This window comes from Raphanus sativus, chromosome 3 (assembly GCF_000801105.2).
Source record: "Raphanus sativus cultivar WK10039 chromosome 3, ASM80110v3, whole genome shotgun sequence".
Lineage (NCBI taxonomy): Eukaryota > Viridiplantae > Streptophyta > Magnoliopsida > Brassicales > Brassicaceae > Raphanus > Raphanus sativus.
In genome coordinates, this window is record NC_079513.1 from 10,968,432 (window position 1) to 10,995,007 (window position 26,576).

General features: G+C 32.8%; 1 protein-coding gene across 1 annotated transcript; it reads right to left on the reverse strand.

The window, feature by feature from the left end:
• Positions 1–12,395: 12,395 nt before the first annotated feature.
• LOC108846335 (protein CENTRORADIALIS-like) lies at positions 12,396–15,762 on the reverse strand. The gene is made up of 4 exons (XM_018619560.2): positions 15,432–15,762; positions 13,278–13,339; positions 13,151–13,191; positions 12,396–12,852 (listed from the first exon to the last, which is right to left on the reverse strand). The coding sequence occupies exons 1-4, from the start codon at positions 15,633–15,635 to the stop codon at positions 12,632–12,634; spliced, it is 528 nt and encodes a 175-aa protein (XP_018475062.1). The 5' UTR covers positions 15,636–15,762; the 3' UTR covers positions 12,396–12,631.
• Between the last annotated feature and the right edge of the window lie 10,814 nt (positions 15,763–26,576).

The following is a 26,576-nucleotide window of genomic DNA, read 5'->3' on the forward strand; positions in this document are numbered from 1 at the left end:
ATATTTGATTTACCTGCAAACCCTACGTACCAAAAATCAACCGAAGAGGGCATTTCAGTAATCAACCATACCTGAAATCCTGGAAGTTTTCTTCTCGCGGACTGTACATGGCAAACTCTTAATTTGGGCTTTGTCTATGGTTTTTGACCCAATTAACTCTTTGTTTTAATTATGTTAAATATTTTAATCATCCTCAAAAATATATTAATTATTAGAGAAATTAGTGCTCCTACCAACACACTTTCGGCAAATTAGCAAAATACCAAATTCAACTATTCGAACACTGTAACAAATCAAATATGACTTTGGTACCTCTACACTCTAAGCATGTTGATAAACGACAAACAGTAGGAAAAATCTTTTAGGAAGATTCACTAAGATATCATATACTGCCATAATATTATTTTTTACTCAAAACTGCTTTATGTCAGGTGCTACATTTAATTTTTTTGATATTTACAAACCAAACTTTTCAAAATCTAAAATCTCCATCTCTCTTTCTCTCTCACTCTAAATATTTTATCCTTCAGCTTAACTCATTCGAAGAAGAATCCTAAAAACTGCAGTCGACAATTCCAGAATCCTATATTATCCTGAAAATATATAAATATTTTAATTCTTTGGGTACTTAATAATAATATTTATACGGATTACAACTGTGGAAACAATATTTGAGTATTATTGCAATGAAAAATACTTGCGTTCCGTAATGGTCTTCTGTTGGTGGATGAGTTAGATCAAAAGTCAAAGTGGAGAAATTGAAATTTCCATCGTACGAACTAATGTCTCTTCACTTATGTTATCAGCCGTGCAAAGTGCAAACGCTTAGGCCCAAACCAAGGAAGTCACCTTTTTAAAATGTTTTAATTAATCATTTATGTGTTTCTTTAAGTATTGCGTTGCGTCCACAAAAATTGACGAAATTAGCACTATTTTTTTCTTATGTAACCTACATTTCGATGCAGTGATGATTGTCTTTGTGGACTTCTATTTTCAGAAAAAACTATCATACAGTTCTAGAACATTGTTTTTTGGGATTTGTTTTTATTTTAATTTCTTTTATTCTAGATAAGTGCTACTTAGAAGATAATTTATGATCACTAGTTAGTATATAAAGGGCATGTCAACCATTTATAAACACATGTTTATACTGATAATAATCTAAAAGCTTTTCAAGTTCATCATCCTTGCTTATCGGCAGTGGCGGACCCATGTGCATAGAAGGGGATCAGCTGACACCCCTTAAAATATAACAAATAGGTTTGTTACGTGCAATCAATAGAAATTCATCAGCTCTCATGGTTCTTTTTCTATGATGACACCCCTTAACATGGGTTCTATCTCACTTGACACCATACTTTTAGTTTCTTTTACTTACACAATTAAAACCCATTATCTTTGACCCAGGTTTAAATAATTCATGGGTCAGCCACTGCTTATCGGTTATTCTTTGCGAATCAACGATAAGCAACAACACATTGGTGTTTGTGTATTCTTTGAAACTCAACAAACCTAGTGTGAAAGCTTACGCTGCATCAATTTGGTATCTTAGCAAGTACATTCACGTCCATATTTGTTTTCTAAAAATCATAGCATGGGAAAACTAGTCGACTCAGCCACAAATCAATCAGTCGATGATTGGGAAAAGTTTCACTGTAAACATTTAGGGGGGTGTATTCAACCGAGATTTGTAGGTGACGTGTATTAAAATGACAAATCCACTTTTATTAAAAATGAATTTTAAAAACCCATTTAAAATTCATTGTTATTGAACTTGACATTTCGTAAAGTACTCTGAAATTCAATGTTATTGAAAATATTTTAAGTTGTGGAGTTTTAAAGTTTTCAGATGATTTTAGAGTGTTCGGATAAAGTTTCTTATTTAAAAAAGTTAACACCCAAATCCTATGGTTTTAGATATTCTAAAGTAGTTTAATAAAAATCACATGAATTTTTGCAACTTATTGAAGTCATCTAAAATCCCTTTAAAAATCAAATCACATCAAATGTTAAATTGAATAAATCCCCCTTAGAGATTTACAGTGGCAGATCCATGAAAAGTTTTAAGGGTGTCATAGATTTAATTATTATTTAATTTAAAATTTTCATTAAATAATTAAATTAATGTTATTAAATAGTAAATATATAATATTAAATTTCATAATATTTTGTTATTTTAACATTATAATTATCATATAAAAAGTTAATAGTATAAAAATTGTCAAATTGTTATCTACAAAATAAACACAACTATTTAATTGGATTTAGAAATCCAAATAAATAAGAAGACAATAACTAAATTGAAATTAGGACAAAAGACTATTTTGGAAACGTATATTGGGCCTTTGGCCCGTAACAAATAAACAAAAAAGAGTGCAAAGTTAAGAACTGAACCCGAGTTTGGATATTTAAGGGATGTGAGACTAAAAGAAAATAACAAGCTGCATTGTGTTGGTCTTTTGTACATAACTTAGAAGGCAAATTTATATTATTGAAGGAGTGTCATGACACCCCTACTACCACGTAGATCTGCCACTATTGGTAATACCTCAGACTCATGAAACAAGTCAATCCGTACAAAGGACCACCAACATCGATGTCATCACAACTCATCATGATAAAGACAACAAACTTGGACCGATAAAAGAGTGTTCATATCAAAGTCAAGCCCCCAGATCGAAGTCACAAAAAATTGGGTTTGTTACATTGCTGACAATTTTCCCAAAGATTTCACTATTGCAACGAATTTTGACAAATATATTAATATATATTTTGATCAAAGTAGAGATGGCAAACAGGTTGTTCCGTCCCACAGCAGGATTGTCTTCAAGAAGGTTACGGCGCCGGGTCAGGTCCGCATGAACCATGGTCTCCAGAATGGCTATCCAAACCTGTCCTGCTATATGTACAAGCCTTTGTAGGACGTCTAAAATTCCATTACCTGCACAAGCTAAAATGACATGATCAGTACACTTTGTGTTTTGTAGTTTCTTGTTGTTGTAAGTTTGCACAAGAATGCAATCTCGTTTGATTATAATGCATAAGTTAAATGAATGAATTTCTATTACAATTGGCATCAACAATTCGACATGTGAAGGGAAAGTGCAAAAAAAAAATTCATAAGTTCATACCAAAGCAAGCACACAGATGTACTATTCTGTGTGTAGTTAGTTACTTTCAGTCACAATATAGCAATACTAAGCTCTTTATCACAATACAAAGCAAGCAGACACATGACTAAACAACAGTTTAAGAACTTAATTAGCATTACTAAAACAGAAAAATTCATTATAGAAACTTAACAACATTACATAAATTATTTTCAGTTCAAAGAATATATCTATTTAACGTATTAGAAAATATTTTTAATGTACTCAAGATTAGAGAAACTTAACAACAAATCAAATCATAAAGCATTTTCATGTACTCAACAAGATTTCTACTCATGACTTGACAATGTTTTCTTTTCAAGAGTGAAGACCCGACAAACAAACAACTAAAGAAATTCCTTTGACCACATATTCACATATATTCAGAGACCAACAAATAATGTAATTTTTTTATCAGAACTAGTGAGAAGACGAAGCAGGTAAATGCAAACTCCGGCGTCGAGAACGGCTTCAAAGTGACTAGAAGAAGATTCGTGGAGGTGGACGGAAACTCCAAAGTGATGAATTAGACGAGTGACTATGAATTAGACGAGTGACTAAGGAAGAAAACAATGTGTGGTAGTGGATTAGAACTAGAAGGTGAAGAACAAGACGATTCATGGTGGAGTGGTGGTGGATCGAAGAAGAAGAAAACCCAAAGAGTCGCCTCTCATTGAAGAAGAAAACACGAAAAGTCAAAAGAATTTTCGTGAAGCTTGCCATCTGAAGAATTTTGAGGATTACACGTGTCCCGTGTCTTGCGGTACCGCCAAGGCCCACTTTTTTGGGCCTAAGAAATGCCGGCCCAAACCCGCCCCACAACAGTCTCTATTGGGCCAGGCCCGCGGTCCAAGTTCCCAATTGCCATCTCTAGATCAAAGTGGTGAGGATGATATCTACGAAGAGATGGCAATGTTGGACTTGGACCGTGAGCCTGGCCGCAAAGGCTTGTAGCAGGGCAGTATTGGGTCATGATATTATAGCCCCGTAAAGTTACGGGACTTGTGAGACAGGTTCTTGCGGGATGGAACTTCTGCGGGATGGGAAAAAGTTGGTCATGAGGGTGAACAAAGACCTGCGAATTTCATTTATTCACTTCAATTTCCACCCAAAAAAAGAAAATGAGAGAGAGAGAGAGAGAGAGAGAGAGAGAGAGAGAGAGAGAGAGAGAGAGAGAGAGAGAGAGAGAGAGAGAGAGAGAATGAAGAGGAGGTTCAGTTCTTTCTCCACCGGCAGAACAGTAGAACCTCTGGTGATGAAGAGTAGAGCTCTAATGGTGATTCATGTCCTCACGTCATTTCTACCTGCAGCAGCTAAGCTTCACATTGTGACCGTCACTAAACAAGTGTATAGCCTGATCAAATTCAATCCATGACTTGACTCACATACTGAAGCATCCTGAAGCACCTGAATCATGTCTTGAAGCATCCATAAGCTGTATGCCCGTATATAATCTCATGTCCCACGGGCCAACCTGCAAACACCTAAATCTTTGGCGGGCGGGTTTGGTCAGCCGTTTAGGGAACCGCGGCCCGCACGGACCTGACCCGCCGTGACCCGCTTGAAGAGGAACCCGCTGTGGTAAGGGATGGGAAAACTTGTTTGCCATCTATTTACCTACTTAGCTCTCTATTGTAATTGTATTTATCTTGCAAATGGTACTCTACAGATCATTGGTGAGTCTCGATCGATGCAATCTCTTCTCCGGAGGGAGTGCGGGCGTAGGTGTTAGGGTTGATTCTCCGGATCGGAGGAGCCACGCCCGGAAGCATTTCCACCTTGGAGTGGATGGCCAAAAATTTCTTAGAAAACACCCGCTCGAGATAGATGGTTATAGTGGACTTTGCTCTGATACTCCTTATGGTGTCTTCTCATTGGCTTCCATCTATGTGTCGCTATCTTCCGTGAGATGGGCTCAGAATCTCCATTCAGTGGGAAGGCTGCTAGGTATATTCGATTTCAGCAATCGGCGTCTCTAGAGACTGCACATGGTTCAAACCTGCGTTTGGAATCCACATCGATTATTGCCCGTAGTATGCAGAGCTTGGTTTTCGTCTCAGAGAACGAATTTTTCAGCTTCGAGCTGCAAAAGCTTATCCACGCTTTGCTCTAGCAGTTTGGAGTGCTCACCTAGCTTCTTCTTCAAGTTTTGAACTTTTGAGAGAAGCTCGAGGCTCTCGGCGACCGCATCTCGATATTTTTCTTACTCGCTGACTTAGTTTTGCAAAGCATCGACTTGAGTTTTTAACTCAATCTCTCTTGGAGTTGCCGAAAGTCGTTGCTCTTGGTCGTTCGTTGCCATCGCCATGTAATTTAGATTACCCCCTCCTTCTAGCGCCAAACTGTTAGGGTATATTTAGATACGATTTTTGATGGTACTACGGAACAACGAGTAGACAAGAGGAAAACAAGAATCGAGATTGAAAGAGATGTTTACTGATCGTATGAGTAGGAACTACAACGTTTGGTGTATAAACCCTAGTTCTAACTGCCTAGCATTAATTTCTTAGTATATGAATGTTGATCCCTTTTTCCATGGTTTAAGCTCCCCTTTTATAACTTAGTCATAGTCGGTGATTAGGTTAAACTATTATGTATTCGGAAATATGGAACAATTCCATTGGGTAGAAAACTTCCATTTTACCGGAAGGCAGAGATGGAAGCAAGGATTTTGGCAGGGATATTTTCAGGTAGGAACCCGAAGGCCTGTATCCTGCACGGAGGCTGAAGGATTTCCTTGCTGGATTATTTTCCCCAACAGAGTCTATAGACAGCTTAATAAGTTTCAAGGGAATAATCTGTCGAAACTAGGTAAACTGGATATTTTTATTTTCTTTTTTTCCTACCAGAAGGGAGAAATTTCTCCATCTTTGTCTGCATGTTTGCATCAGACATACCAATGGACATTTTGGATGGATATTAGGCCGTTTTGGAGAAAAAGAGAAATTTTATGTGAAAAGAAGCATGTTAAATGCTTAAGTGTCATAAGTTTGGAGATCGATGGAAAGGTTCTTTTCGATAGATTGAGATTAAATTTCGAGAAATGAGTTAGCTTTCTGATACCACTAGTTTGAGGTCAATCTATTGCTGTGATCAACATTTTCCTGAAGTGACTTAAAGAGGACTCGAAGATTCGTGACTCGAAAACACTTTAGAAACAATGTTTGATAGAACCAAAAATATGACTCATCAATTCCCTCAAACTTAGATCATTGACTGTCCTAAAAAAAATAAGAACCTCAATTCATAAGAGAGGTTTGAAAACGTGGGAACTCTCAAATTTTCAGGAATCTAATCATAACCACAGATCACAGACCACACACACACAAATAAAACCTGAACAACATATCCTTACTGAAACCTCTCTGACGTCTTCTCAAACTCTTTATGTTCTTGTGATTTAAAACTTTCAGAAGCTCCAATTACCAGACAAAAAACTCTTTATATTCAATTAAGGGTTTCATGAGCTTCTTAATACATGCATCATTCGTGGTAGAAGATGCTAGGTGTATAACATGCTAGATTAATGATGGATCTAAACGTGTTTGAGGATTACCAATTTGATGTAGAGGATTAGATCATACAAAATAACAAGATATGATAGATCCATTGATGTCCACAGCCTCTCACCATTGCTTATGTTTTGATGTCCTCAACTCTTGAACTTGATTTCCACGCTCCCTGGATGTTCTCTCGCCAGAGACACGACCGTGCTATCGTTTCTTCCCCTTCTCCATCATCTTTTAATGATTTTTTGTCTTTTCTCTTAGGTTTGTTTTCGGATGAGAATATAAAGGATGAACTGATCATCATTGTCGTGCTCATGAGGTCTTTGCTTTCGTTATTTTGTGTTTTCCCACCCATCTTTCGTGTAAACGATTTGCTCCTTTTTTGATCGACTTTATTGCAACAAGAACAGGTTAAGGGCTGCGTTGATCCATTCCTTTCCCATCATCTTGAGTTTATCTGCAGATAATAAACTGAAAGAATCAAAAGTACATGAGAATAAAACAGTGGTAAGAATTCAAGGTGGGAAATAGTTAAAAATGAGCTAGTCATTCAGAATCAATAAGATTGGTTTAATGAATAAGGCTATGATTGGTTTAATGAATAAGGCTATGATTGGTAAATAGACTTAAGAGGCTGTGAATGATTTTTTTTTTAAGTCCTAAAAACCAGATAGTACCCAATATTTTATTACTTTAAAAGTCTTTAAAGTCTCCTAAGAACACTGAAAACCATTTTTATCTTTTTGTTCACTAATCAACCTATTTTCTAAAGCTTTAAAAATCTAACTTTTGTTTACAGCCCTTAACAATAGTGTTTATAGTCTGAGAAAGTAGATGTAAAAATAGTGTTTCTTCATGGAACACTTGAAGAATATTTTTACTTGGAGAATCCATAAGGGTTTCGAGTTAAAGGGAAAGAAGATCATGGTTGTCTACTGCGGAAGGATCTTAATGGACAAAAGCAAACATCATGACAATGAAAAAAGGGTTTTGATCAAATTTTGGTTAGTCATGAATTTTTTTAGAGTGAATACAATCATTGTGTGTACATCAAAGAGGTTACCAAAGATACATACATCTATATGTTGTTATATATGGATGACATGTTGGTTGCTCAAAGGATACATCAGAGATCATGAAACTAAAGCAACAATATATTTGAAATGAAGGACCTGGGTCCAGCAAAACAAATTTTGGGAATGGATATTCAAAGAATGTGAAAAGAGGATTTTCACATATCTCAATCTGGGTATATCATGCAGGTCTTCAACATAAATGAGTTAAAGAGTGTGTCAACACCTGTTGGTACACATTTCAAATTGTTTGTTGTATATTAAAATGTATCAGAGTCTAGTATGGAGAATATTCCATACGTGAATGCTGTCAGAAGCATATTGTATGTTATGATAGGTACCAGGTGTAATATCGCATGTGCATTAAGGTTGGTTAGCATCTTTTTGAGTAAACCAAGGGTGGTTTATTTGATTGTGGTTAATTAGGTATGAGATATCTCAAGGGAACACGAAATCTGAATTTGTGCTTCAGAAAAAATGAAGTGTTTAAATTTGAAAATTATGTGATTCATGTTTTACTTCAGATTTGGACAAGAGAGGTCAATCTGAGGTTAGGTTTTCATGGCTGGTGGGAATACCATCAATTGGAGATTAAGACTACAAAGTGTAGTAGTGGCTCTGTTAACGACTGAAACAAAGTATATGGCACTGGTTAAAGTTGTCAAAGAAAGAATTTGGTTAAGGGGTTAGTGGAAGATCTGAGATTAAAGCAAGACATAATTGAGATATCGTAGGACTCTCAAAGTGCTATGTGTGTAGGAAAGAACAATATGTATCACTAGAGGAATAAAAACATCAGCATAAATTGCACTTCTTTAGGGTTATTATCGCTCAAGGTGATGTAAGTGTGGAGAAGATTTGTATTTCAAAGAATTATGCTGTTACATTAACCAAGATGATTCATGCTAATAAGTTTGAGGAAGCGGTGGATTTCCCCGAAATGTCTGAACAGTAAGGAATATCGGCATCGTCTGGCAATACATAGGTTTGCATGACCTAAATAGTGGATTGTGTTTGATATCACCAAGGTGGATTTTTTGGGATGCGTGGACTTCGTCAGGATTTGGTGATGGAATTAGAATAAGATTGAAAAGTCTAAAGCAAGACAGGAAATTCATTTAATGAAAAAGAAAATTATTTTCATGGTTTTATGGAAGTTGATACTACTTGAAAATATTCCTAATAATTATGCAAATAGATGAGAAACCTAAATCAAATTAGGTTAATTTGATAGACTTTCTCTATATAAGCGAGCTCATGTGTTCTCTTCTCTTGACACATCAAGCAAGCCGATTTTGTAAGCTTAAGAGAGAGAGAAGAGATGCTTACTATTTTTCTAAGATTATAGTGATTGTCTCTAACCAGCACCAAAAGACGTAGTCATTCTAGATGAATTCTGAGTAAATAGTTGATTGTGTTCATCTTCTAATTCTTTGTGTTTTTCTTCTACTATCTATAATTCTACACTTATATTCGTTAACTTACAATGAAATGTTTGTTAGAGAGTGTATCATCAAGTTTGTGCGTTCAATTTTTTGTTTCAAATCAAATATTTTTGTCATCGAGTTACAACACTATCTCAAGAAATAAAGGTAAAGAACAAGAATAAATAATAAGGTAAAGCATCGGAGAGAAAGATCCACAATCGGCACAAAAACTAATAAATAGTGTTTCCAATTAGCTCATTTTTTATAATTTAACTAAGAAAGAGTTATTAAAATAAGACATATTCAAGTTTTGGTTGCCCCAATGAGAAAACATTCATTAAAACAATGAACTTTCAAATTAAAGCCAAAAAAACCTCAAATTTATGTTTGAGCTAAAAAAAATCTCCAACTTTCAATTATTGGCCGTTTTAACTATCATATTCTGTTGCCTCGGCCATTTAAGAAACCTGAATAGTCAACTGTTAAACTCGATTATAAAAATTGATGTCGTTAACTCTCTAAGCAATGTCGTTTTAAAAAATTTAGTCAAACGACATTGTTTTGCTTCTTTAAACACTTAAAGTATATTTTCACGAAGCTAAAACCGTCAATATGTAACAACCCGTCCCGTGGACCTCACTGTCGCATGGACCAGACTCACAGCGCTGCAACGCACCGACCCCAACCCCTCTATTATGAATTCTCTCTAACTCCATAATTAGGTTGTTGGTGAGTCTCGAACCCATGACCTCACCCTTTAACAACTCTCCCACAGGATAAGCTGTCACCAATTGATCTTCAATCGACTTCATATTTCCAACCATTAACAATGACGATAATTGTCATACCTCCAATGATATTTTCCAACATCATCGTTGAAAATGACCAAAATAAATCTTTTTCAAACTTTTGAATTTTTGTTTTTTTGAAATTTATGAATTTTTCATTTTTCATCTTTTTTTAATTTTATCTCATTTATTTTTGAATTTTAATTTTCTAAATATTAATTAATTTTCTGATTTTTTTCTAATTTTCTGATTTTTATTTAATTTATGAGTTTTTATTAAATTCCACGATTTTTTGTTTAATTTTCTGATTTTTATTTATTTTTTTGATTATTTTACTAATTATGATACAAAAATCACTTTGAAGGTTAAAACTGTTAGTGAAAAAACTTCAAGGTTAAAATGCTAATAAATGACTATTCGAAGGTTTTTTATGCGATTTTCCCTATTAAATTATAATAAGCAAATCACAAATAGGATTCAAGGAAACAAAGGAGAAAGAACAAATAGAAAAACGGACGAAAGAAAGAGAACGAGAACACAGAAGAAATCATGATAGACTAGAACGAGGAGTTAACCTTTGAAAGAAGAGGTTTCAAAGAAGAAAAGATTTCAGGAAAGATAAAAAAAAAAGGTGTGTTCTCAAGGGTAAAAGTTAAAAGTCTTTCTTTTTCTTTTTATGTTAAAAATTAAAAATGAATTGAAAAGAATTAACTAATAATTAAATTTTATAGTATAAAAATTATATTAATGTTAATCTAAATTCTAGTTCACAACTTCTAATATCTAAATTCTGTTAAGACAAACTTAAGTTAAAATGTATTTCATTTCAGTTTTTACAATTCTTTCTTAATTTTAGAAAATGGAACTTCACTTGTACTCTTTGAGATAGGTTATATTAATAATAATAAAAACTTCTGATAGATCAATTTCGACGATTTTTGTATAGAAAAATCCAAATTCAACAGATACAACATATCAAGACTAAAACCGATTGGCTGCAACCTTCTTAATGTGCTAATGTTTTTGTATCTAGACTAAAACTAATTGGATGAAACCCTCTTACTGGTGCCTATTCATTGCAGCATAACTAAATAGAGACTGCTAACTACGCGTCTTTGGCCGAGTGACACAAAACGTTCCGTTGATCTCTAAAAGATCCGAACTCGAATCCACTCCTAACTCAGATAAACATGGTGCATGGCGACCGGGACTTTTCACATTCTCTCTCCAGAGAATATGGTTTACCATTTTTCTTTAAATAGAGACTTTTTAACAATAGAGACCGCTTGAAAAAGAGAAATATTTTGACACATGGGTCTTCAAAACTCAATCAAGACTAGTTAACCTTCAGATGACAATTATAAAGAATACATAATAACAATTCAAACTAGTTTCACAATATTGATAATAATGTTCAAACCCGCGAGTTAAACTAAAGGCAGACTGGTTTCCCGCTAAAACCGCAAAGTTGCGTTTGTAGGTGTTAGCGGCTAAAAGTGTTTCAAAACAATCATACAAATCGCTACAAATCGTTCCAAATCCCTCTGAACTTTTTAAAATCAAAAGCTGGTTCCATCTAGCGTTTGCGGTTGCGGTTTGATAAAAAAATATAAAATTAATTTTTAAAATACTTTAAAATTTTAAATTTTAAATTAAAAATGGATATATTATAAACAAAAAATATATACGCACTTTATATAATAATTTAAATTCACAAACAGTATTATAATTTATTTTATAAAAACTTTAAACTAGCTATTCATTAGATTTTTTTTAAACAACTAATATACATACATGTATAAAGCGAAACAAAATATCATTTTAAAAGTTTTTATATAATCTTCAAAAATATTATTAAAATTATAACTTTCAACTAATTAAAAATAAATAAATAAATAAACATATTATTATTATTATTAATCATATTATATTAATAATTATTATATTTTATCATAATAATATGTTTTTATATTTTTATAATGATATAATATATTTATATTGATAATTTATTATTAAATCGCTGCAACATCTTATAATCAACAAGTCAAAAATATCCCACAAACGCAACAATTTTCAGACGTTGTGCTAATTATACAAAATGCTAAATAACGCTTACAACCGCAACCACCCGCAACCGAAAACTCCCGCAACCGCAACCCCTGCGTTTAAACTAGTCGGGCCCTAAGTAATATTAGTATCAAACGTCAAACTTTGTTATGGTAAATCCAGTTTGAACTATGGTGTTCAAGGCTGCTTCAGGATCATACACTCACATAGAAAAAATAAGCCAAAATTAATTAGCCTCTAATGAAAATATAGAACGCATATTTGGTACTCCTTATGTCCCATGGAAAATGACATTGTAGAGCATTTCACATATAAAATTAACCCCCAATTCACCTGAAATATCCATTTTATTCATTTATTATTATTTTTTGAAAACGTTAAACCCTAGTACAACTATATATTTTAACGTAAGTAGCAAGAAATATCAGTTATAATACATGTACATTCAAAAGATTAAAACAACGATCAAAATGAGTAACAAGAAAAGCCAAGTTTATTCAGATCACAAACAGTACAACACACATATATAAATATGATAATAGAAATCTGCTTCCCGTAACTAATATGTTGAATTCATGGAACAACCGATATTGTCCGGGAACGGAGGGCGGAAGTCAGTCAGCGGCGTCTAGCAGCGGTTTCACGTTGGCAATTGAAGAAAACAGCTGCAACGGGGAGGCCGAGATCGTTCTCATGTGCAAACATTCGAGTGTTGAATTGGTCTCTATAAGACGGCACAGAAATCACACTTCCTCTACGGTTCTGCTTGAAAAGCAAATACACAAACCGGTGGATCCCTATGTTTGGCCGAGGCATCTCGTACCCTACTATTTCCTTTCCTGTTTTGTATTTTATATGAAATTAACTCTTTTGTCATCTATAAAATACACACATACAGTTTATTCAGAAGATGACCAATAAACCTAATTATAGATATTTTATATTTTGAAAGTAGGTAACTGTATTTTTACACGAAAAATAGAACTTGGATGTAAACGCGCATGGATTACAACTAGCCCGCAACATTAATACAAACTATTAGGTTAGAAAACAGTATCGTATCGAAAGTAGTAACAAATTAATGCATACTTATATGCTACGACATTTGTTTGATTTGCTTTTGCATATATGACTTACCAAATGTCACGTCGGTTGTCCCTGGGATATCCGTAACAATCCTGCGTTTGGTCATTGCAAAAACTTTTATATATATGCATAGAATCACATGTCTTTTTTAAAAAAAATTGAAAAGAACAAATCTTACCAGTGCAAGTGCTCCCTCAGATAAGGATCACTAGGTCCAGGAACATCAGGATCAGTCATGACCTGTTTGAAATATTCGATAATCATTTTTTAGCTGGAAATATTCGATAATCATGAATAAATAAACATCCAATATATATGACATCACATGTATTAGCAACGCCTGTTTCTGGAGCGAATACAAATCGTGAAAAACGAAAAACTCCAATGTGAGCAAATGCTAACCGAGAAATACAACTAAACAAGAAAACAAATTTTGGAATTTCATGGAATATAATTTTATTTACCACTTTTGAATATCTCATTGATGAAAAATCTATCATTAATAATAACTACTCAACCATAATATTCTTCATAAAAAATCAATAAACTAATTTTTATTTTCAGAATTTTTAAGATAGATAGATGAATAATCAAATTTCCATTTTTTCTATAAATTCACCATCTCTCTATACACCAATTAAATTGCCAACTAAATTAATGATAAAATAATTTAAAAAATAAATAATATCATATTTAATAGAGTTATTCTTGGGTTCACCCCCTCAGGTTCACCAACCAATATAAACTTGTTATCTTAGATTGAGTATCTTTTAAAAAAGGAAACAAAATAATTATCAAATTGCATTATGTTTTTAAAATAAATGTAAAATAAATAAAAATAGTAATTAACAAAAAACAAATTTTTGAAAAATAATTTTAAATCCGCCAGAAAAAAAATATACCCTAAACCCTAATCCTAACCCCTAAACCCTTGGTTAACCCCTAAACCCTTGGATAAATCATAAATTCTAATTCATAAATATCAAACTCTAAATCATAAAAACACTGAATTTTTTTAATTCTAAATCTTAAACATTTAGATAAATTCTAAACCTTAAAATTTATATATAGTTTTTTCTAAATACATTTATACAATTACTATTACTTTTATTTATTTTTACTTTTTTTTTTATTTTAAAACATAATATAACTTGACAATTATTTTGTTTCTTTTTTCAAAAGATACTCAATCTAAAATAACTAATTCCTATTGGTTGCTGAACCTAAAGGTTCACCCTATGGGGTGAACCCAATAAAAAGTCTATTTAATAATGCTAATGTCACTATTTAATCCCGAAACTCAAATTCTAAACCCTAAATCCAAATTCTAAACCCTAAATTTTAACTTATAAATCCAAACTCTATACCCTAAACCCAAATCTTAAACCCTAAACTCAAACCATAAATCATAAACCAAAAAATCTAAATTCTAAACCCAAAACTATATCCGCTCAAACCGTAGACCCTAAACCCAAATCTTAGACTCTAAACCCAAACCATAAACCCTAAACCCAAACCGTAGACCCTAAACCAAAACCTTAGACCGTAACCCAAACCATGAACTCTAAATCTAAACTTTAATTCTTAACCTTAAATTTCAAAAGAACAACATCAATATTAATCTAAATATTTAGGGTATAGGGTTTGAGTTTTGTATTTACGTTTAGGGTTTAGAGTCTAGGATTTGGGTTTAGGGTATAGGTTTGGGTTTAGAGTTCAGGTTTTTGGGTTTATGATTTATGGCTTGAGTTTAGGGTTTAAGATTTGGGTTTATAATTTAGAATTTAGGGTTTAGAATTTGGATTTAGGGTATAGAGTTTGAGTTTATGGATTAGATAGTGACATTAGCATTAGTAAAATTGACACCATTTATTTTTTTAATTATTTTGGTTTTTGAAAAAAATATTTAATATTTTTAAATGATTAATCTAGTTGGCACTTTTGTTGGTTATTATGAAGGTGTTGAATTTAAAAGTTTACCATAGGGGTGAACCCAAGTCTTGTCCATTTAAGAATAGTTTTGGTTGTTTGTATCCTAACTAGTGATGTTTACCAAAAAGGGAGTAGTAATGTTTTCAAAAACTTTGCCTAGCTTTTACGTATTTCTACGGATCCCCCCCTCCGCCCCCCGTCCCCCCGCGCCCCCCAACAAAAGAAAAAAATGAGAAAATAAATATAACTTACCGAATGTTCCTGTATTCCACGAACGGCAAGAAACGGTTAGATCAACTAAGAATATCAACCAAGAATCTTCAAAAATATTTGTGTCTGTGTGTGTATGTGTGATATAGTATATATGCGTACCAAAGTGAGCTGACAAAAAAATGCGTACCAAAGTGAAGAATGATCTCATGTCACCCCCATGAACTTCGACCTTAGGTTTGTTTGTAACCACAGAAGGGAAAAGTTCATGGCCATTGTAGACTTGCTTGTCGGAGTTATAGGTCACTGTCATTTTCACTGCCTGCAAACAATTGTCCACAACGTCTCCAATCACCCTCCCAACCATAAGCGGGTCTGAAGAAATTCGGGCCATCTCGATTGCTTCTTTAAGAATTCAGACGAAGAAACAGATAATAAGTTTGAAAGATTAAAAACGTTTCGATGGTTGATGAGATTGTGGGTATGTGTTGACAAGCTTGGGCTTGCTTTGGAGGATTGGATTTGTTAATGTTGATTTTATAAAGACATAAAGTCTGAACAACACGTATTTATAGGACGATATAAGAGAATAAGTGGCCATAGTGAATTTGATTTGACGTTTAGATCCAAGGAACTTTGAGATGTATGAGTTGGCTTTACAAAAACAACCACACCTTTTTTAACCTACAGAGATGATTCCACTAAAAATCTGAGTAAACTTGGATACTTTTCAGATTATTAACTTCTTTTTTTACCACAATAAATTATATGTAAAGGTTTACATCAAAAATGTAACTGATAATATCTTTTTGTAAGGACATGAAAATGCATACTCTCAATAACTGTACTCCAAATCTAAGATATGTTACTGAAAATATTTCTAAGTAACAAATAAATAAAACTCGTAGACAAGTGATTAGTACGTTTCTAATTTAGTATGAGGGAATATGTAATACGGCCATTTTCTTCTCTAGCCATTGTTTAAACAGAAGTCGAATGTATCAAGTGGTGATGGCACTGAGAATTTAGCTTTTTCTTTTTCCTTTTGGCCTTTTCTTTTTTATTTAATCTCAAATTAATTTAAATTTTACAGGTTTCTATTAAAATACTAAATTAGTAGGTTCATAAAATAACTGTAACAGAAGGTTACATACGTTAGCAACTTGTAAGTTGAGAGGTTAAAACACTAAAAATTAGTTGAGAGTTTATTTTATAATTCAAAAATAATTGAGGGGTTTAATCAGTAAAATACATTTTAAAACCAACTGAAAAAGATAAATAAGTTAATATTTTTCTAATTATCAAATATTTTTTTTAACTAAGAACATTTTAACTTAGAAAAAATGAATGTAAACTGAGAGTGGGACGATGGTAACCTAAATAGATAAATAAAGAGATTGTAATTCCATGTAAAGAAGTTCAATTTTTAACCGTTCCAAGATTATATGAAAGAAGATTGGTTCTATGGAAACTAGTAATATATTGTTTTTTTCTTGTAGAGAATGAATTAGACCATTGAACATGAGAATACATCTTTAATAGGATTTCTCAAGATTTTCCACCAAGCCGAACACTTAATTGAAGATTTTTTTATTTTATTTTTGGCTTAGTTAGATATCCCCATCAAATGGCCTAACTCATTATCTTAAATACTTTTCTTAACTGGGTTCCGCCAATCTGATTTTATTTTCGTATAATCTCGTAATGATTGCTAATCAAACATTTTTTATTTGGAATCTGCATAATCTGATAAACGAATTTTTTTTAATTGGCTTTGCATCTTGGTGCAGCCTTGGTCAGCCTAAATATCAAGGCATTGAACCCATTGTATGGTTTAGCTAAGCTACTGATCAATACTTGGCTTAATGGACAGTTTCATGGTATTATTGGCATGATCTATGAGGTTCTGGATAGAGAGAAGAGAAGAACTCTTGGTACTGCCTTCAAACAGCTTGAACAAAGAGTATTCAACCAGCTAAGCTTAACAGGATCTATGGGGACCATTCTCCACGTCCAATTATGTATGGAGAACAAGGAAAACTTTTCAGGAAGCATCTGGATCGGGCTTGATTTAGAGTTGTTCGAAAAAAGGTTTTTATGGGCCCAAAAAGTGGAAAGACAAGCCATCTTGGATTATGATTGGCTCAAGAGGATTAGGCACGTCCAAGATGGTTAATCTTTAATTTATTTATGATTAATTTAATTGTAAACCAATTAAAATTAGTTTTGGTTATTTATAAACCAATTAGGAGTCAGTTTTGTGTTTTAAACCAATTAGCAATAGGATTAAGATCTAGTTTTCATTAACCACTTTGGTTTTGGTTTAGGGTTTTAAGTTTTATTATTTTTAACATATGTTGGCATGTTTTTTGCATTCAATCAATCAATCGACAATTTTTTATCTTTTTTTTTGAGTTTTCTCTCAATTTTGTTGGTGTGTAATATCCAGTCTTTGGGTTCTCTGATTTGGTGTGTAATATCCAGACTAGAAGCCTTGGAGTATCAGAAGAAGAGCCATATCTCTTGTGTTTGATACATATCGAGTCTTTGATTCTTTGTTTGCAAGGATTATCTTCCTTCTGTGATCCTTCCTAGACACCAAGCAGGGTGATCCTGTGTCTAAGGAGCAGATAAACATCTTTTGAGCATCCCATATCTCTGAGGAGAAGACCATATTAATCATCAATCATCTACCCACGCCTCTTCAAGTGATTCAGGGAAGGACAACCATTCCAGGCTGCACCAAGTGCTATCAGAACCTCTTGAAGGCTAGGGTTTGAAGTTTTAACCAAGTTAACAAGGAGTATTCTATGTCTGGGTATGACGAAGAGCTTACAATTCCATTCTTCTATGGGAAGATTGATACAAATGATCAAACAAAACATGAAGATAAAGTTCTTGGAGGGTCACCTAAGTCTCCTGAAGTGGTGCTTTCAATAGTTGAGCAAGGTGATAACTTTAAGACATTATCTTGTGATTTACTGATCAGATCTGTGGGATGTCTTCAGTTCAGTTTAGTGGAGCATCTTAGAGTTTTCCAGGGTCTGCAACAAGTTGTTTTTGAACCTGGAGGAAGCTTGTGTGTGTTTAGAAAAAGTCACAAAATTCTGGAACAGAAAGCAGCCAGGTATAAGCTAAACAATGAGAAGGATCAGTGTGCCTTAGGTGTTGTTTGCAATGGGAACATCTCAACTAGTTACCTAAAACATGTGAGAGGCTTACAATTATTTGTTTTTGAGCCTGGAGGGGGGCTTTATGTGCTGAGGTTTCTCATAGAAAAAGATACATTGCTTTTGGAGCACAAATGGAATGGTCCTATCATCTTACAAGGCTCCGATTTGAGGACAAATATTTTTAAAGGAGGAGGGAATGGTGCAGCCTTGGTCAGCCTCAATATCAAGACATTGAACCCATTGTATGGTTTAGCTAAGCTACTGATCAATGCTTGGCTTAATGGACAGTTTCATGGTCTTATTGGCATGATCTATGAGGTTCTGGATAGAGAAGAGAAGAACTCTTGGTACTGCCTTCAAACAGTTTGAACAAAGAGGATTCAACCAGCTAAGCTTAACGAGAGCTATGGGGACCATTCTCCACGTCCAATTATGTACGGAGAACAAGGAAAACTTGTCAGGAAGCATCTGGATCGGGCTTGATTTGGAGTTGTTCGAAAAATGCCTTTATCGGTCGAAAAAGTGGAAAGACAAGCCATCTTGGATTATGATTGGCCCAAGAGGATTAGGCACGTCCAAGATGGTCAATCTCTCAATTCTGCTGGTGTGTAATATCCAGCCTTTGAGTTCTCTGATTTGGTGTGTAATATCCAAACCAGAAGCCTTGAAGTATCAGGGGAAGAGCCATATCTCTTGTGTCCCACATCAAGCCTTGATACAGATCGAGACTTTGATTCTCTCTTTGCAAGGATTAACTTCCTTCTGTGATCCTTCCTAGGCACCAAGCAGGGTGATCCTGTGTCTAAGGAGCAGAAAAACATCTTTTGAGCATTCCATAGCTCTGAGGAGAAGACCATATTAATCATCAATCATCTACCCATGCCCCTTCAAGTGATTAAGGGAGAGACAACCATTCCAGAATTGCACCACATCTACATTTTTTCTTCACTTAGGCTACCATTGTTCCACTATCTAAGCTAAAATGTTTTTAGTTAACAAAAAATATTTGATAATTAGAGAAATATCAACTTATTTATATTTCTCCTTCCAATTTGTTTAAAAATGTGTTTAATGATTAAAACCCTCAACTATTATAAAATCCTAAAATAAATTCTCAACTATTTCTCCTTCACCATTATATATCCTTATTTGAACTTTTATTCTAATTTATATCACATCATAGATCTCACTCTGAAAAATTTGTTAGTATCGATTAGGTTGAGATATAACACTTCGGTTTGGTTCTAATTTTTACCACGTTCTATAACCCATAAATTAATTTTATTATCATTGTATTTGAGTTATATTGGTTTGGTTTGGATATATATAAAGTTAAATTCAAAATATAGAAGCAAAACATAAGAAATAAATACTTAGTTATATAGAGATGGATATATAAGGTATTTATTTAAAATTTAAATACTTATTTTTAGATATCATTGAAAATAAATATAGAATTAAATATTTGAAGTACATATTTATGTTTTATATATTTACATTTGTGATTAATTTGGATTTTTGTTTTTTTTTGTTACAATAATACTTTGAGTTTGGATATATTATGTACCATCCTACAAGATCCATTCTGGTATTTTATATTTTAAACAAGGCAAGAATCGAGTTTTTGTTTGGATTCAGTTCAGACTTTGAGTTATGGACTTTATGTCCATCGTTACTTCAAATAAAGAGAAAATGTGATTAGAAAAAAATTTCAACGAAAAACCATCTCACAGTTTAAAAACGAAAATCAAAATCTAGTTAATAGTTAATGTATTAATACTAGAGAACCTCTTAGAAAAATATAGAAACAGGCTTAAATTACAAAATACGTATATTGTATGCCACTTTTATTTAAATTTAAAACAACCTTTGTAATAACCTTTGGTATTTCTGTTTGATTTTTAACTAACCGTTTGTAAGAACAAAATAAATTACCATCTTTTTCCAAATTTCTTTTTCAGTTATATTATATTCGTTATTAATAAAGATCTAGTTAATAATTATTATACTATCATCACATGTGTTAATGATATGTTTGTAAAGAGTAATTACTACATATGATATATGTAATAGGAGAATTTTTCAAATATGACTCAAAACTTGATTTTAACCTTAAAAGTATATCCAAACTTAAATCAAATGCAAAATTAACTCAAAAGACTAGTGAAATTATAATAGCCCCTTATGACCAAACAAAAAGTCAGAAATCATTCTTACGAATATAACTCCGTAAAGTCTTCTGAAGTTTTGTAAGTCTTCTGAGGTTCCATTGACCTTCTGAGCTTCCGTAAGTCTTCTGAAAGAAAACGACTTTCATACAAGTAAGTCGCCTGAAAGAAGTTAAATATTTAACTTTTATTTTTCAATTACAAAAGTAACTATAAACGACTTACACGAAAGTTGTCTAATTATAATAAAATATTAAAGTTTTATTTTTCTTTCATACGACTTACTTGTAAGTCATCCAGGAAAAGTCAAAATTTTGACACAATTCCGTCAAATGCAAAACTAACATGCTTACTCTAGACGACTTAGAGGGAAGTCGTCTCATGTATTTTCGAGATATTTTGTTTACAAAGAAAGTTGGAAAGACTTCCAGATAAGTTGTCTCTAGAAAACATATTTAAAAGTCAATTGCAAAAATGACATCTGCATTGACAAGAAGACTTCCGTGTAAGTCTTCTACTGCCAAAAGACTTTTATGGAAGTCGTCTGACGAACAGATCTGCAAAAAAAAAACTGATTTCATAGTTTCAACTAGTGAGATAACTTCTTTAACACGCATAAATCTTCTCCAAGCACCCATAAGCTCAAAAAATGACACACCGAGAATCGTAAGCTTGAATGGCTCTATGAACCATAAAAAATTTAGAATCAAAATCTTGGGTTTTTTGGGATGAATATAGAGAGAAAGTGGAAGATATGTTGTTTTTAGTTCATAAGAAATGAGAAAGAATGAGTATAATTTGATTTTTTTGGTGCATTAAGAGTTTCAAATTGGTTGTTCATGGTGGTTGGTGTATTGATGGCAATGACAATCTTGTAAATACTTGAAGATGATGAGGTCGAAAGGATAAAAAAAGTCATTTTCTAAAAAAAAGTTTAGTGGTATTTTTGTGAATAATCTGAACTTTTGGGATGAATAAGGCAAATGAAATTTCCAAAAAAATCATAGATTAGTTTTGTGTTTGATTTTGAATTTTGAGTCAATTTTGCAAATAGTCCTTATATATTTATATGAAGATTCTGAAATCATACAGGTTCAGAATAACTTGTTACTTTATACTTGGTTGAAAATAACTTCTATGCATTCATTTTATTTCAAATCAATAGTGATAAAACAACTAATGTTATACACATCTTTCATAGATAATTAAAACCCCATATTTTGTTACATATTATTTTCTTAGGTAATATTTGTGCATATAGGCAAACAGAATTAATTCTTTAATAAATTTAATGTAGTTTTAATCATGAAATATATTATTTATTGGTAAAACCATTATATAGGATCCAAAATCTATTAATCTATCTTCAAACTTGTAATAAATTTATAAAATAAATATATAATAATATAAATATTTTGTAAAATTAAATTTACATCATTTTAGTTTTAAATTTTTATATTTGTAAATGTTTAAGTTTCCGTAAAATACAATTTTAGTGAAAATCCTATTATGTGGAAAACAATTTCTATTGTTATGGGTTTTGTGTGATCATAAAGGAGTGTATTAAATATACAATTTTAAGTGATTTGATACTTATTAACTTTTAGGTTATTTTGATAAGTTAAATTAAAAACCTACTATCAGATCCATGCCTGACTATATCATCTAAATCTCCATGTTTGACGGTATTTTTTTTACCGTTCTGCAAAGTTGTTAATTAATTTTCTTAATTCCGTGTTCTGTGGGACTCGGAACTCTTCCCTCATAATTTAAAAACATTAATGAACCAATAGCAAAATTAATGGACAAATGGGGTTTCCACAAACCAACTTTTTTTCCATATTTATCTCTTGTATTATGGATTTTGGAAATTATTAAATAAATAAAATTTTAATTATATAAAATAATAGTTTGTTTATTAACTCCCTTCTTAGCACTAATAAGGAATTTGTGCGTTTGTATTTTTAAAACATTCGAACATATGAGTGGATGAGAAGTGGCTGATTTACCAATATGGTCCTTAAAATTCCTCAATTCGTTTTCGACTATATATATACATGTATCTATTTCTTCAATTAACTAAGTATCCTAACCATCAGATAGATGTTCGAAAAAGAACATTTCTATTCCAAGTGCCAGTGTCCACCATGTATCACAGCTTTCGTTGTGTTTTCTTATGAAAGATTAAAGAAAGACGGAAACTTCAAGTGTCATTATTTTGTTTATAAATCTAAACGTCACTTTTGCAATAAGGGTAATAAGAAAATTCAATATGTTCTAGAAAAGTTATAAAACATGAAGTATGAGTAAAAGAAATATATTCTCTGTTAGGTGTGTGCATGTATTGCGAAGAATAAATCTCAAAACAACTCATAGTATTCTTTAGACTTACCATATTTGGAAAATTAATGTTGGCGACCCACAACCACGATGCGTTTCCCCATACACAAAAGGCTGACAAAATATGAAAGGTCACTTTAGTTTCAGAACATAAAAAAAGTCATTTCCTCTGTCACTCCTTTTTTTCTCGTTCTATGTATATATTTTCTTTCCTTTTCCATAAAAACTATGAAATATACTATAATAAGGTCTGCATTTCCTCTTATAGAAACCCTGATGACATCTATCTGTCTTCAGATTACACGTTTCTAGTGTACTATGCATATGATCATTTAATATTATAAATTTTAAATAAACTTAACAAGTTCTTTTTGTTATGCTCGAAAAACATTACTCAAGGATAAAGAAAACCTATATTTCACTTTTTCCATAAAATTGAATAGGATCTCCAGCCAATAGAAAACTCGTCGATACCATCACATAGAACCGTTTTGTGACTTAAATCGGCTATAATTTATTGGAAACTATGTATAATATAGGCATTTTTTTTTCTGAAAAAGGAGCATTTTATGATTGTTCAGAATTTTTGTTATGGTCGATGGCGGTAACAATTACGCAACATTCATGGTGTTCGACAAGGACATGCTTAAGCTCTCTAAACAAACTGCAGCAACTCTTCTTGATGATGAGGTTTCTATTTCTTACCACCCACCTTCCGTGCAAACTTCTACAATCACTCAAACATATAGCGTATCTCAGGTGAATCGTGGACTCAGAAACAACTTCCCACAATGCCTTGAAGAACTTCGGGGCCGTGATTTTGTTTATCAGGTACTTGTGACCCCATACAATTTCACAACAAATACCCGAACCTTCACCGTCTCTGGAATCAGTAACATTTGCAACAATGAGGTACTACACAGTTTATTAACCTCTACCCGTTGAAATCTGCATCACTGTTTATAAAAAAAACCACTTATATACCATTATCCAGAATTTCATGATCAATGCAAACAAAACTGTCAGCGTGGAATATAGAGAAGCATCAACTTCCACTTCTGCCACCAACACGGCAACAACTGAGCTCAAAGAAGGTGGCTCCAATAACTCAAGTGAGTGAGAGTTTGAAAGCAACCCAAACGTGAACCTAAACCTCCTACCGTATCTTTACTAATTTCTCTATTACTATGCATTTCTTCTTTATGATTTTACGGTTTCTCTTTTATTACTTGTTTTTTCTTAAAAAAATCCCTCAAATGTACCTCATTGGAGGATAACATTTTCTCAGTTTTAATATATGAAAAAGGTTCACGTTATAGTTACACTTCAATTACAAGTTAAGATATCCAATACTAAACAAGTATAATCAACATATACATCCAAGGACTTTTATTAGTCATCAAATAAAAAACATCAATTACAAGTTAAGATATCCCAATACTAAACAAGAATAATCAACATATACGTCCAAGACTATTATTAGTCATCAAAGACTTTATCTAGATTATTTGTTACTATAGAATTTTAATTACTGTTAATACCATTATACCTTTGAATTAATCTAAATTATATAGTATTTGTTATATAATTTAATTAATACATTTTAAACATTAAAAAGAAACAAATACAAATTTTCTTTAACCCTAGATAAATTTGTAGTTCTTATTCTTCATAGTTACTCGTCACGGTGGAAGACGATAGGAGGTTGAGACAGATTTTGATTTTGAATTTTTGTCTCTCTTAATTCGATTTTAATTGGGGGAAACTAGGGTTCGTGTTGGTTTTTGTTTGTGGCGGAGAAGCAAAGATGAACGTGACGGATCGATGGAAAGCTCCACGGAGAGCAACAATGGCCAATTTGGGTAATTTTGCAAAACAGGTCCTTAGACATTTGACCAATCACGGATTTGTCTCATAACTTTATTTTTGCATATATTACTCTTGAGTAGTTCCAAAATTTTCAATTGCGCAATCTAGACCAGTGAGAATTCCTATTTTGCAGTTTTGGTCCGTAAAGTTTCTGTTATTTTCATTGTTACTCCAATACTTCTAAATTCACAAAGATAATTTTACGATTTCACCTTAAACTTCCAAACGTGCACTTTTGACCCTGTTATATGCAAATTCAATATCTACAAACTCATAAATTAATTGTGGATTAAACCATGATTATTTTTCAGATTTTTATTATACTTGATAGTATATAAACTAGTATACATATCATAGTAGTGTGAATCCTTTTTGGTTTAGTGGTTTGTGTGTAGGTTTTTTTTTTAACTCGGGTTCGAGTGAAAGAGAGAGCATTTTTTTGATGATTTTTTTTTGATCTGGAAGAGAATATATTGTGCGAGATTTAGGGTAGATTATGGAAAGAAAAACATGGAGAAAATATTCTTTTGAGAGATTTATGGTAGATTTAGTTTAGATTTAGGAAACATCTTTAACCAAATATGTAAGCTTCCATATTTTTCGGATTTACCTAGAATATGTATATTACCTATGCAGAACAAAGTATAGTAGGCGAGAAACATATTCTTCCTTTAGGCGTCATATAAGGTAAAAGGCAGAACATGTTATGGCACGTAATGTATCCGAGCTATATCATTGAGTTGTTGCTATATGGCATTATCAAGTCGTAGGTAGACTGAAGACATCTTTCTTGATTATAACGTAAGTGATTCTAGCTTTGTTAGAATATTCAAGAAATGTTGGTCTACGTTATATATCTTTGATATATTTATGTTTAAAATTTTGAATCGGATTTATGGACTAGGTATATTCAAGAATGTGTATTATAAATTTTAAATAAACTTAATAAGTTCTTTTTGTTATGCTCGAAAAACGTTACTCAAGGGTAAAGAAAACCCACATTTCACATTTTCCATAAAATTGAATAGGATCTCCAGCCAATAGAAAACTCGTCGATACAATCACATAGAACCGTTTTGTCACTTAAATCGGCTATAATTTATTGGAAACTATGTATAATATAGGCATTTTTTTCTGAAAAAGGCTTACAATATAAGCATTTTATGATTGTTCAGAATTAGTGTTATGGTCGATGACGGTAACAATTACGCAACATTCATGGTGTTCGACAAGGACATGCTTAAGCTCTCTAAACAAGCTGCAGCAACTCTTCTTGATGATGAGGTTTCTATTTCTTACCACCCACCTTCCGTGCAAACTTCTACAATCACTCAAACATATAGCGTATCTCAGGTGAATCGTGGACTGGGAAACAACTTCCCACAATGCCTTGAAGAACTTCGGGGCCGTGATTTTGTTTATCAGGTACTTGTGACCCCATACAATTTCACAACAAACACCCAAACCTTCATCGTCTCTGGAATCAGTAACATTTGCAACAATGAGGTACTACACAGTTTATTAACCTCTACCCGTTGACATCTGCATCACTGTTTATAAAAAACCACTTATATACCATTATCCAGAATTTCATCATCAATGCAAACAAAAATGTCAGCGTGGAATATAGAGAAGCATCAACTTCCACTTCTGCCACCAACACGGCAACAACTGAGCTCAAAGAAGGTGGCTCCAATAACTCAAGTGAGTGAGAGTTTGAAAGCAACCCAAACGTGAACCTAAACCTCCTACCGTATCTTTACTAATTTCTCTATTACTATGCAT

What these genes read in the sequence shown, in the direction of transcription:
- LOC108846335 (XM_018619560.2), bottom strand. Translation starts at nt 15,635, where the DNA reads ATGGCCCGAATTTCTTCAGACCCGCTTATGGTTGGGAGGGTGATTGGA. An exon ending in TGAGATCATTCTTCACTTTG is followed by an intron (nt 13,340 to 15,431) that starts GTACGCATTTTT and finishes TATTTCAAACAG; the next exon opens with GTCATGACTGATCCTGATGT. An exon ending in GACAACCGACGTGACATTTG is followed by an intron (nt 12,853 to 13,150) that starts GTAAGTCATATA and finishes AATACAAAACAG; the next exon opens with GAAAGGAAATAGTAGGGTAC.